The sequence below is a fragment of the Salvelinus alpinus genome, chromosome 12 (genome assembly GCF_045679555.1).
Source record: "Salvelinus alpinus chromosome 12, SLU_Salpinus.1, whole genome shotgun sequence".
In the NCBI taxonomy this organism is placed as follows: Eukaryota; Metazoa; Chordata; class Actinopteri; order Salmoniformes; family Salmonidae; genus Salvelinus; species Salvelinus alpinus.
Genome location: NC_092097.1, coordinates 37,190,905 through 37,204,365, shown reverse-complemented (window position 1 = coordinate 37,204,365; position 13,461 = coordinate 37,190,905). Strand labels below are relative to the sequence as shown.

At 44.0% G+C, this 13,461-nt stretch overlaps 1 protein-coding gene across 4 annotated transcripts in view; it reads left to right on the top strand.

The window, feature by feature from the left end:
- LOC139536039 (SLIT-ROBO Rho GTPase-activating protein 3-like) overlaps positions 1-13,461 on the top strand; it is a 72,972-nt gene that overhangs the window by 43,458 nt on the left and 16,053 nt on the right. The window contains exons 11-16 of one of the 4 annotated variants that reach the window (XM_071336146.1): positions 2,903-2,930; positions 5,429-5,531; positions 10,116-10,176; positions 10,493-10,570; positions 11,054-11,188; positions 11,662-11,767. In XM_071336146.1, coding sequence (XP_071192247.1) covers positions 2,903-2,930; positions 5,429-5,531; positions 10,116-10,176; positions 10,493-10,570; positions 11,054-11,188; positions 11,662-11,767 — 511 coding nt within the window. The other 3 variants (XM_071336144.1, XM_071336147.1, XM_071336148.1) reach the window with 3 other exon arrangements.

Sequence of the window (13,461 nt, the reverse complement as noted above, 5' to 3'; positions counted from 1 at the left end):
ACACAGACAGACAGACAGACACAGACAGACACAGACAGACACAGACAGACACAGACAGACACAGACAGACAGACACAGACAGACAGACACAGACAGACAGACACATACAGACAGACAGACACAGACACAGACAGACACAGACAGACACAGACAGACACAGACAGACACAGACAGACAGACACAGACAGACAGACAGACAGACAGACACAGACAGACAGACAGACAGACACAGACAGACAGACAGACAGACAGACAGACAGACAGACACAGACAGACAGACACAGACAGACAGACACAGACAGACAGACACAGACAGACACAGACAGACACAGACAGAGACAGACAGACAGACACAGACAGACAGACACAGACAGACAGACACAGACAGACACAGACAGACACACAGACAGACACAGACAGACAGACACAGACAGACAGACACAGACAGACAGACAGACAGACAGACAGACAGACAGACAGACACAGACACAGACATACAGACACAGACAGACAGACACAGACAGACAGACACAGACAGACAGACACAGACAGACAGACAGACACAGACAGACAGACACAGACAGACAGACACAGACAGACAGACAGACACAGACAGACAGACAGACAGACACAGACAGACAGACACAGACAGACACAGACAGACAGACACAGACAGACAGACAGACACAGACAGACAGACAGACACAGACAGAGACACACAGACAGACACAGACACACAGACAGACAGACACAGACATACAGACAGACATACACAGACAGACATACACAGACACAGACACACCGACAGACACAGACACACCGACAGACAGACAGACACAGACAGACAGACAGACAGACACAGACAGACAGACACAGACAGACACAGACAGACAGACAGACAGACACACACAGACAGACACACACAGACAGACACACACAGACAGACAGACACAGACAGACAGACAGACACAGACAGACACAGACAGACAGACAGACAGACACAGACAGACAGACAGACAGACACAGACAGACACAGACAGACAGACACAGACAGACAGACACAGACAGAACAGACAGACAGACAGACAGACAGACAGACACAGACAGACAGACAGACAGACAGAGGCTTTGTTGCTGGAATCTGTTATTAGACATGACATGATCCCTGAATTCAACCATTCGAGTCACTGATCAAATAGTGTTATCAGGGGATATCATATAATCTTGTATTCTTGTTTCTTCTGTAGTATGCAACCCCTGTTACCATAACTAGATGATATACACTACATGACCAAAAGTATGTAGACACCTGCTCGTCGAACATCTCATTCCAAAATCATGGGCATTAATATGGAGTTGGTCCACCCTATGCTGCTATAACAGCCTCCACCCTTCGGGGAAGGCTTTCCACTAGATGTTGGAACATTGCTCCGGGACTTGCATCCATTCATCCACAAGAGTGTTTGGTGAGGTTGGGCACTGATGTTAGGCCTGGCTCGCAGTTGGCGTTCCAATTCATCCCAAAGGTGTTCGATGGGGTTGAGGTCAGAGCTCTGTGCATGCCAGTCAAGTTCTTCCACACCGATCTCTATTAATCATTTCTGTAAGGACTTTGCTTTGTGCACAGGGGCATTGTCGTGCTGAAACATGAAAGGGCCTTCCCCAAAGAATCGTCTAGAATGTCATTGTATGCTGTAGCGTTACAATTTCCCTTCACTGGAACTAAGGGGCCTAGCACTAAGGGGCCTAACCATGAAAAACAACTCCCGAACATTATTCCTCTTGCACCAAACTTTACAGTATGCACTATGCATTGGGACAGGTAGCATTCTCCGGGCATCCGGCAAACCCAGATTCGTCCGAAGCGTGACTCATCACTCCAGAGAACGCATTTCCACTGCTCCACAGTCCAATGACGGCGAGCTTTACACCACTCCAGCCGACGCTTAGCCTTGTGTGCGGCTGCTCGGCCATGGAAACCCATTTCATGAAGCTCCCGACGAACAGTTCTTGTGCAGATGTTGCTTCCAAAGGCAGTTTGCAACCGAGGACAGACTATTTTTACACGGTACGCGCGTTAGCACTCAGAGGTCCCGTTCTGGAAGCTTGTGTGGCCTACCACTTTGCGGCTGAGCCGTTGTTGCTCCTGGGTCTTTCCACTTCACAATAACAGCACTTACAGATGACCGGGACAGCTCTAGCAGGGCAGAAATTTGACGAACTGAGATGTTGGAAAGGTGCCATCCTATGACGGTGCCACGTTGAAAGTCACTGAGATCTTCAGTAAGGCCATTCTACACCCCTGTCAGCAACGGGTGTGGCTGAAATAGCCAAATCCACTCATTTGAAGGGGTGTCCATATACTCATGTATATATAGTGTATCATGTTACAGTATATAATTACTGCACAGTTACTACTATATTGCACAAACCCAATGCAGCCAAATGCGGCCTTCCTCACACTCAACCTTCCTTCCTCCTTCCCGGTTGTCCCTGGATATGCTTGCTTTCATTGACATTCCGCTCTGAGTTGGCAGGTTCCGCCCCCTCCGGCTCTCTATCTACGGTTTCTAGGGCGACCGCTAAATGACCGCTGCCTGGCTGGCTGTATGTGATTCAGAGAGGCGGTCATGGAGCCCGCACCATTGAGCCCGTATGAATAGGTGCCCATGTTCTCATAATGTCCTTCATCCCTCACCCCTCACTTCTGTCTGCCCCATCTGCCAGCTCTGTAGACAACCAGGTCTGGCTCAGAATGTACTCAACCATGTATCCATGCATTGTCTTTTCTCTCTCTCACAGACACATGCACGCAAGCATGCACACACACACAAACACATTCTAATTTTCTCTCGCTCTATTTCTCCCCCTCTCTCTCCATTTCTTCCCTCCTTTCTTTTAGGGGAAAGGGCTGAATATGGAACAACACGGTAAGAAAAGAGGGGGAAAAGAGGAGGAATAAAAGCGTGTCAAATCCTTTCTGTTTTCTGGGAAATAGAGGAGATGTCGTCATGTTAAAGTGAATAGCAGTTTGGTCCCGAGCCTCTCTGGAAAATCAGGGGTGGAATTCCAAATAGGGAGAGGGGATGTGGTCTGTATGTTGATGAATAAACAGACTTCTGAGCAAACTGGAGTTTGCAATGACGCAGCTATGGGGAGATGAGCTGGCTGTAAGACGATCTGTCACTTATCAGTCACTACAGTGGCCATACTTGGCCTTGTTAAACACTACAGTATTGTACAGGTATCTGCTAATCAGAACAGTACTGTATATTAACCACAGACATTACGTTAGTCATAAATCAGCGAGTGGAGAAGAATGAACAGTAGTAGCAGAGTTATGAGACATTACGTTTTGATATCTCCTCTCAGCTCACAGGCCTGTTACAGTGTTTATATTGAATTCTCTGTGTCATTACTCATTTACTTTGACTGTAATCATGTTTTTATGAACTGACTTATTTTATAAGTTGCCCAGAGTCAGGTTATTCAGGGTTAGCTGAAACAGCTGTGATAAAAGTCAAAGCATACTTCCTCTGCGACTCCACTTGTGTGTTAAAATAATATTATGGTTTGTACTGTGAGAGGAGGGGAAGGAATAGGACATGCGCAGCTATCTAGAGCCATGTACTGTATATAGTGGCTGTAGATATGGCTCTGCATATACAGTTGAAGTCGGAAGTTTACATACACTTAGGTTGGAGTCATTAAAACTCGTTTTTCAACCACTCAACAAATTTCTTGTTAACAAACTATAGTTTTGGCAAGTCGGTTAGAACATCTACTTTGTGCATGACACAATAATTGTTCCAACAATTGTTTACAGACAGATTATTTCACTTATAATTCACTGTATCACAATTCCAGTGGGTCAGAAGTTTACATACACTAAGTTTACTGTGCCTTTAAACAGCTTGGAAAATTCCAGAAAATTATGTCATGGCTTTAGAAGCTTCTGATAGGCTAATTGACATAATTTGAGTCAATTGGAGGTGTACCTGTGGATGTATTTCAAGGCCTACCTTCAAATTCAGTGCCTCTTTGCTTGACATCATGGGAAAATCAAAAGAAATCAGGCAAGACCTCAGAAATATTTTTGTAGACCTCCACAAGTCTGGTTCATCCTTGGGAGCAATTTCCAAACACCTGAAGGTACCAAGTTCATCTAAACAAACAATAGTACGTAAGTATAAACACCATGGGACCACGTAGCCATCATACCGCTCATGAAGGAGACGCGTTCTCTCTCCTAGTGATGAACGTACTTTGGTATGAAAAGTGCAAATCAATCCCAGAACAACAGCAAAGGACCTTGTGAAGATGCTGGAAGAAACAGGTACAAAAGTATCTATATCCACAGTGAAACATGTCCAATATCGACATAACCTGAAAGGCCACTCAGCAAGGAAGAAGGCACTGCTTCAAAACCGCCATTAAAAGCCAGACTACGGTTTGCAACTGCACATGGGGACAAGATCGTACTTTTTGGAGAAATGTCCTCTGGTCTGATGAAATAAAAATAGAACTGTTTGGCCATAATGACCACCATTTATGTTTGGAGGGAAAAGGGGGAGACTTGCAAGCCGAAGAACACCATCCCAACCGTGAAGCACGGGGGTGACAGCATCATGTTGTGGGGGTGCTTTGCTGCAGGTGAGACTGGTGAACTTCACAAATGGCATCACGAGGCAGGACAATTATGTAGATATATTTAAGCACCATCTCAAGACATCAGTCAGGAAGTTAAAGCTTGGTCGCAAATGGTTCTTCCAAATGGACAATGACCCCAAGCATGCTTTCAAAGTTGTGGCAAAATGGCTTATGGACAACAAAGTCATGTTATTGGAATGGCCATCAAAAAGCCCTGACCTCAATCCCATAGAAAATGTGTGGGCAGAACTGAAAAAGTGTGTGTGAGGAAGGAGGCCTACGAACCTGACTCAGTTACACCAGCTTTGTCAGGGGGAAGGGGCCAAAATTCACCCAACTTATTGTGGGAAGCTTGTGGAAGGCTACCCAAAATGTTTGACCCAAGTTAAACAATTTAAAGGCAATGCTACCAAATACTAATTCAATGTATGTAAACTTCTGACCCACTGGGAATGTGATGAAAGAAATAAAAGCTGAAATAAATCATTCTCTCTGCTATTTTTCTGACATTTCACATTCTTAAAATTAAGTGGTGATCCTAACTGACCTAAGACAGGGAATTTTTACTAGGATTAAATGTCAGGAATTGTGAAAAACTGAGTTTAAATGTATTTGGCTAAGGTGTATGTAAACTTCCGACTTCAACTTCCGACTTTTGTATCTAGAAAAACATTCCACTGATTATACAGAAGGAAATACATGTTTCAGTCCTTGTTGTTTTTCATCATAGTTCATGTGTATCTGCACACCCTTCACCAACCTCCTCCTCCACCATCAGCCCCCCCACTCTTCTCGCTAAACCCAGGAGAATGCGGAAGCCTAGACCTTGCTCCATTTTTAATCATAAACTCTTTAACGGCAATATGGAGGCCTTCATCAAGGTACTGACTGACTGGCCCCTATGTGTCCCCTCACTGAACTCTATGTGGTCTCTCTCTGTGTGTCTAAATGTCAGCGATCTCTACTAGCAGATGTGGGGGTTCTACCTTTATTTTCTGTCTTTGACTGCTCTCTCGTCTACTTCAACTTCAGCTTAGCTCACTGACTTTCCCTTCTTTCATGGCCCTGTGCTGGGCACAACAACTGTTTAAATAAATAGACTAAACGACTGAGATTCCTCTCCATTCATTCCTATAGGGATTTCTCTGACTGGGCAGTCCATTGGCTTGACAGCTAGGAAAGGTAGTGTTTTTCTCTCTGGTCTGGAGAAAAGTCAATTCCACAAAGCTAAGTTTCAAGGTTGTTTAAGTATCAAACGTAGTCAGACTCTCGTCGTGTGCGGTTTGCTTATGACATTAATGCCCATGTTATAGCACCTGAACCCTGAACTCTAGACATTAAACACATTTTGGTGACGGGCCAGCTGGCCCAGGACTAAACATGTCAGGCTATGGAAATAAACACACAGGGCCGTTTCCTCTGCATAAGTCAGGATCCAACATTGGCATACTGACAGAAAGAGTGTGTACACATCAGTGGAGTCCACTGGGGCTGTTAGTGTCAGCCTGTCATGGTCCTAGTGCCGCCAAGTGACATCTCAGGTGTATTCTCAGAGATAATAAAATTGCCCCAGTCAACAATGGTGTAAAAACTGAGCCTCTCTTGCCACTCGTCCACAGTCCCAGGCCCATCGTCATTGCCTTCACCAGAACCCCAAACCCTCCCCTCACGCCATCCCCATCCTACCCAAGCTTGGGTCTCTCCTGTTGGGCCTCCCCCATCCTTCTCTCAGGCTTGACCTCTTACCCCCTCCCGCTAGAGGTCCTATCTGTTTCCCTTTGCTTCTCTAACCTTGTTGTGGTTCTTCTTGTCTCTCTTCCTCTCTGTTCTGTTCATCCTGCTGCTGCCACTGCTTTCTGCCTGCCCCAGGGGAAGACGGAATACCCGCGCCCGCAGCCAGGTATTCTGGTTATTCTGTCATAGAAGGGGTGAAGAGTAGCCTGGTCCCAGATGTGTTTGTGCTTTCTGCCAATGCCAATGGCTATAGGAGTTGGTCAGACAGCACCAACAGATCTAAGAATCAGGCAAGGGGTGAATATTTTTGGGTTGTATGTGTACACTAACTAAACAACATCTCTCTGCCTGCCTGGTCCCTCTGTCCTTTATCATGTGATAACCAATGAATAATGCACTGTACCAGTCAAAAGTTTAGACACACCTACTCATTGCAGGGTTTTTCTTTATTTTTACTATTTTCTACATTGTAGAATAATAGTGAAGACATCACAACTATGAAATAACACATATGGAATCATGTAGTAACCAAAAAAGTGTTCAACAATTCAAAATATATTTTATATTTGAGATTCTTCAGTGTAGCCACCCTTTGCCTTAATGACAGCTTTGCACACTCTTGGCATTCTCTCAACCAGCTCCATGAGGTAGTCACCTGGAAGTAATTTCAATTAACAGGTGTGCCTTGTTAAAAGTTAATTTGTGGAATGTATTCCCTTCTTAATGTGTTTGAGACAATCAGTTGTGTTGTGACAAGGTAGGGGTGGTATACTGTTTCAACTGTTCTGCCTGCGGCTATGGAACCCTGACCTGTCCACCGGACGTGCTACCTGTCCCAGACCTGCTGTTTTTAACTATCTAGAGACCGCAGGAGCGGTAGAGACACTCTTAATGATCGGCTATGAAAAGCCAACTGACATTTACTCCTGAGGTGCTGACTTGCTACACCCTCGATAACTTCTGTGATTATTATTATTTGACCATGCTGGTCATTTATGAACATTTGAACATCTTGGCCATGTTCTGTTATAATCTCCACCCGGCACAGCCAGAAGAGGACTGGCCACCCCTCATAGCCTGGTTCCTCTCTAGGTTTCTTCCTAGGCTTTGGCCTTTCTAGGGAGTTTTTCCTAGCCACCGTGATTCTACACCTGCATTGCTTGCTGTTTGGGGTTTTAGGCTGGGTTTCTGTACAGCACTTCGAGATATTAGCTGATGTACGAAGGGCTATATAAAATACATTTGATGATACCGAAGATAGCTCTATTTGGTACAAAACCAAGTCCATATTATGGCAAGAACAGCTCAAATAGGCAAAGAGAAATGACAGTCCAATATTACTATAAGACATGTAAGTCAGTCAATCTGGAAAATGTCAAGAACTTGTAGTCGCACAAACCATCAAGGGCTATGATGGAACTGTCTTTCATGAGGACCGCCACAGGAAAAGATGATCCAGAGTTACCTCTGCTGCAGAGGATAAGAGACTTGCTTGGGCCAAGAAACACAAGCAATGGACATTAGACCGGTGGAAATATGTCCTTTGGTCTGATGAGTCCAAATTTCAGATTTTTGATTCCAACCGCTGTGTCTTTGTGAGACGCAGAGTAGGTGAACGGATGATCACCGGATGTGTGGTTCCAACCGTGAAGCATGGAGGAGAAGGTGTGATGGTGCTTTGCTGGTGACACTGTCAGTAAATCATTTTGAATTCTAGGCACACTTAACCAGCATGGCTACCACAGCATTCTACAGCGATACGCCAGCCCATCTGGTTTGCACATAGTGGGACTATAATTTGTTTTTCAACAGGACATTGACCCGACACACCTCCAGGCTGTGTAAGGGCTATTTGACCAACAAGGAGAGTGATGGAGAGCTGCATCAGATGACCTGGGCTCCACAATCACCCAACCTCTGGTTTGGGATGAGTTGGACCGCAGAGTGAAGGAAAAGCAGCCAACAAGTGCTCAGCATATGTCGGAACTCCTTCAAGACTGTTGGAAAAGCATTCCAGGTGAAGCTGGTTAAGGGAATGCCAATAGTGTGCAAAGCTGTCATCAAGAATCTCAAATCTCAAATATATTTTGTATTTTTGTTTAACACTTTTTTGGTGTTATTTCATAGTTATGATGTCTATACTATTATTCTGCAATTTTTTTTTTTTTGTAAAAATAAAGAAAAACCCTTAAATGAGTAGGTGTGTTCAATCTTTTGACTGGTACGGTATATATGAATATACACCGACTGTACAGAACATTAGGAACACCTTTTTAATATTGAGTTTCACTCCCTCCTTTGGCCCTCAGAACAGACTCAATCTGTTGAGGCATGGACTCTTCAAAGTGTTAAAAGCGTTCCACGGGGATGGTGGACCAATGTTTCCACAGTTGTGTCTTTGGGTGGTGGACCCCTCTTGATACACACGGGAAACTGTTTAGCTTGAAAAACTCAACAGCGTTGCAGTTCTTGACACTCATACCGGTGCACCTACCACCTACTTCCATATCCCGTTCAAAGGCACTTCAATATGTTGTCTTGCCCATTCACATACACAATCCATGTCTCAGTTGTGTCAAGGCTTAAACATCCTAATTTAGCCTGTCTCCTCCCCTTCATCCACACTGATTTGAAGTACATTTAACAAGTGACATCAATAAGGGATCATAGCTTTCACCTGGTCAATCTGTCATAGAATGAGAAGGTGTTCCTAATGTTTTGTACACTTAGTGTGTTTATGAGTATGGTGGTAACCTTGTGAGGAAACAGAGGGTATCAGAAGAACACCACAATCACTGATGCGGACCATATGTGCTTGCTCATTCAGAGAGTTGAAAGTCTCTCAGTTAATGTTTAAATTATGTAAATGGTCTTATGAAATGGTTATATGATAATGTCCTTATCTTTGGTCATTATTCATGCAATTAGTTGGTTAATAACATAATCATATTTTATCTCTATGGTAGTTGCCATGATTATACATTATTCATCCTGTGTACCTAGACAGATTATTCATGCTTTGTGCTTTGTTCACACTCATAACTTGTTGAGTCACCTTAGTCACCTTACCTCTCCCTCCCTATCCCTCTCAATCCCTCCCTCTCCATCCCTCTCAAACCCTCCCTCTCCCTCCCTCTCAAACCCTCCCTCTCCCTCTGAATCTATCCCTCTTCTCTTCCTCCCTCTCCCTCTCAATCCCTGCCTCTCTCTCTCTCTCTCTCTCTCTCTCTCTCTCTCTCTCTCTCTCTCTCTCTCTCTCTCTCTCTCTCTCTCTCTCTCTCTCTCTCTCTCTCTCTCTCTCTCTCTCTCTCTCTCTCTCTCTCTCTCTCTCTCTCTCTCTCTCTCTCTCTCTCTCTCTCTCTCTCTCTCTCTCTCTCTCTCTCTCTCTCTCTCTCTCTCTCTCTCTCTCTCTCTCTCTCTCTCTCTCTCTCTCTCTGCCTCTCTCTCTCTCTGCCTCTCTCTCTCTCTCTCTCTCTCTCTCTCTCTCTCTCTCTCTCTCTCTCTGCCTCTCTCTCTCTCTCTCTGCCTCTCTCTCTCTGCCTCTCTCTCTCTCTCTGCCTCTCTCTCTCTGCCTCTCTCTCTCTCTCTCTCTCTCTCTCTCTCTCTCTCTCTCTCTCTCTCTCTCTCTCTCTCTCTCTCTCTCTCTCTCTCTCTCTCTCTCTCTCTCTCTCTCTCTCTCTCTCTCTCTCTCTCTCTCTCTCTCTCTCTCTCTCTCTCTGCCTCTCTGTTAGGACTCAGGGCAGGCTATACCAGTGGTGGTTGAGAGCTGTGTCCGCTACATCAATCTATACGGTAAGAGGAACACAGGAATTAATTGATAGATACTGTATGTAGTCCATGTAGTTCAATATACTACTGTATAGCCTCCATTTTGGATCTCTGATGTAGTTTCTCATATTGGAATATTGAATATTGAAACTACCATGTAGTGGACAGACAGAATATGTTTCTGATGTTTGGGCTGTGGATATACTACACTCAAGTTTCAGTTTAGTGTGTGTTTGTGTGTGTCCGTGTCTGTGTGTCTCTGTATGCGTTCCTGCCTGCGTGTGTGTTTGCCAGATATGTTTCCATCTTAATGCTGACTTGGGGTGCTCTGCTCCAACAGGCCTTCAGCAGCAAGGCATATTCAGGATTCCCGGCTCCCAGGTCGAAGTCAACGATATAAAAAATTCATTTGAGAGAGGTCGGTCCCAGCGAGGCCCCAGCACGGCTGCCACAGACCTTCGCTCTAGGACTGTAAAGTGCAGACAGATACATAGAGAGCACATTGGCCATGTATGACACTGTCATGGACAAGCTATTTGAGATGTACAGCAGCAGTACTTACCACATTCTTAACAGGAATGCTATAGTTGGATACAAATATTGTAGTGACAAACGTACAAATATATCTTCATTATTTTGTCGGCTAACTAATATGTTTATAGAGAAGGCTTAGGCAAATGTTTTCCTAATGACTAGTTAATGAGGTGTTATATTGTATTAAATGACAGCTGACTGTGTTCTTACAAGCTTACACAGTTTACAAAGGAGATGTACATTCACAGTTTTACAGATGTACTTTTTCAGCATGACTTGGGTTATATAGATTCAACAAGATTAAAGCAGTGTGACTGGATGATTGATAGCTTGTGTGACTCTGTACCATATCATGTGATGCCCCTAGGTGAGGACCCATTGGTCAACGACCAGAGTGACCATGACATCATGGCGGTGGCGGGAGTTCTGAAGCTGTACTTCAGGGGGCTGGAGAACCCACTCTTCCCCAAGGAACACTTCCTCGACCTCATGTCTACCATCAGTAAGTACTACTAATGTACTATGACCTCATAGCAACCATCAAACTACTGTACTCCACTGGGGCGAATGCAGGATTTAGATCAGGGTGGGCAAACGTTTTGGCTCAAGGGCCAGATCGGGATTTTAAAATTCAACAGAGGGCCGTCCAGATTTTTTGAGGACTGATTCGTATGTCAAAATCTATTTGCGTGCCAGAAAAAGGGCAGTTATTGTAAAATATACAGGTCCATTATCATTTCTACATGCTTTCTATTTGGTTGTAGACGTTCAAGAGTGGCCTGGAGAGTTTTCTAACCCCCAACAAAATGTGTTTTACTTAAACCTCTGTAGTTTGCCCACTCATGGTTTAGATAGTAATTGACTTAATAATTGATTGGATTTATGTTTTCTATCGTAAAGTAGATATACATTTCATATTGTATACATCGAAATGATTGTATCCCTCTGTCTCTCTCCCCCCTTTCTCTGTCTCAGAACTAGACTCTGGTGCAGAGAGAGCTCATCACCTTCAGCAGATCGTTGTAACTCTTTCTCACCCCGTCATCATCGTCATGAGATATCTGTTTGCATTCCTCAACCAGTAAGTATATATCAAGCAGTACGTCTGTACATCAAGCAGTACGTCTGTACATCAAGCAGTACGTCTGTACATCAAGCAGTACGTCTGTACATCAAGCAGTACGTCTATACATCAAGCAGTCAGTCGTAATAACAACATGTTATGTGTTTATGGAGAAACCCAATAATGAAGATAGTGTTCAGAGGTGGCTCATCTAGGGAGGAAGAGGAAGGTAGTTCTCTTCATTAAATGAGGAAAAATGAAGACAAAACATATTAAACATTTTCAGTCGTTGGTTCTACATTGTAAAAAGTATGTGTTTATGAACAAACCTAATATGTGTATAAATACTGTATTATGGAAAGTCGTTTGAGTATAAAAAAAATTTTTACAGTTTTTTTTTTATGGCTTTGGTACTATTTTCACTGGTATGAGTTAACATTTCACAACTCTTAGTACAAACCTCAAAACAGATCATCAAAAAGGCTGTTTTTTCTCAACTTTAATCACATTTTCAATTGACTAAGTACAACTAACAAAATCACACTAACTTTTTCAACAAACCTAATCAGTGTTCCATCTAGAAATACCTTTAATATAAAGTATACTTTTAATATTTGTAAAGTATAAACATCTACATTTTATATATATGTGACATTTGATAACCACACATAATGACTAATCGTTTTTGCTAATTTTATATAGTGGTAACCACAATTGGTCATCATATAAAAGGGGGGGTGAGAACACTTGCAATTTCTTTCAACATGGAGTAGGATAGACAGCAAGGGAGAGGAAGAAATTAAAGTGCTCATAGACAGGGAGCCCGTCCGAGAGGTGGGCATGGGACCCATCAAAGATGTCCGAGAGGTGGGCATGGGACCCATCAAAGATGTCAGAGAGGTGGGCATGGGACCCATCAAAGATGTCCGAGAGGTGGGCATGGGACCCATCAAAGATGTCCGAGAGGTGGGCATGGGACCCATCAAAGATGTCCGAGAGGTGGGCATGGGACCCATCAAAGATGTCAGAGAGGTGGGCATGGGACCCATCAAAGATGTCCGAGAGGTGGGCATGGGACCCATCAAAGATGTCAGAGAGGTGGGCATGGGACCCATCAAAGATGTCAGAGAGGTGGGCATGGGACCCATCAAAGATGTCCGAGAGGTGGGCATGGGACCCATCAAAGATGTCAGAGAGGTGGGCATGGGACCCATCAAAGATGTCCGAGAGGTGGGCATGGGACCCATCAAAGATGTCCGAGAGGTGGGCATGGGACCCATCAAAGATGTCCGAGAGGTGGGCATGGGACCCATCAAAGATGTCCGAGAGGTGGGCATGGGACCCATCAAATATGTCAGAGATGTGGGCATGGGCCCCATCAAAGATGTCAGCGAGGTGGGCATCAAGGTGGGCCCCATCAAAAAGGTGGACATCAGAGTAAGGGAGGCTATTGTGTCTAATGAAGTCCGGACCATCTTCGTTGACCATGTGGTAATGGAAGCCTTACCATTTAAAACACATATATATATATATATATATATATATATACGTATATACACTGCTCAAAAAAATAAAGATCCTAGATCTGAATGAATGAAATATTCTTATTAAGTACTTTTTTCTTTACATAGTTGAATGTGCTGACAACAAAATCACACAAAAATTATCAATTGAAATCAAATTGATCAACCCATGGAGGTCTGGATTTGGAG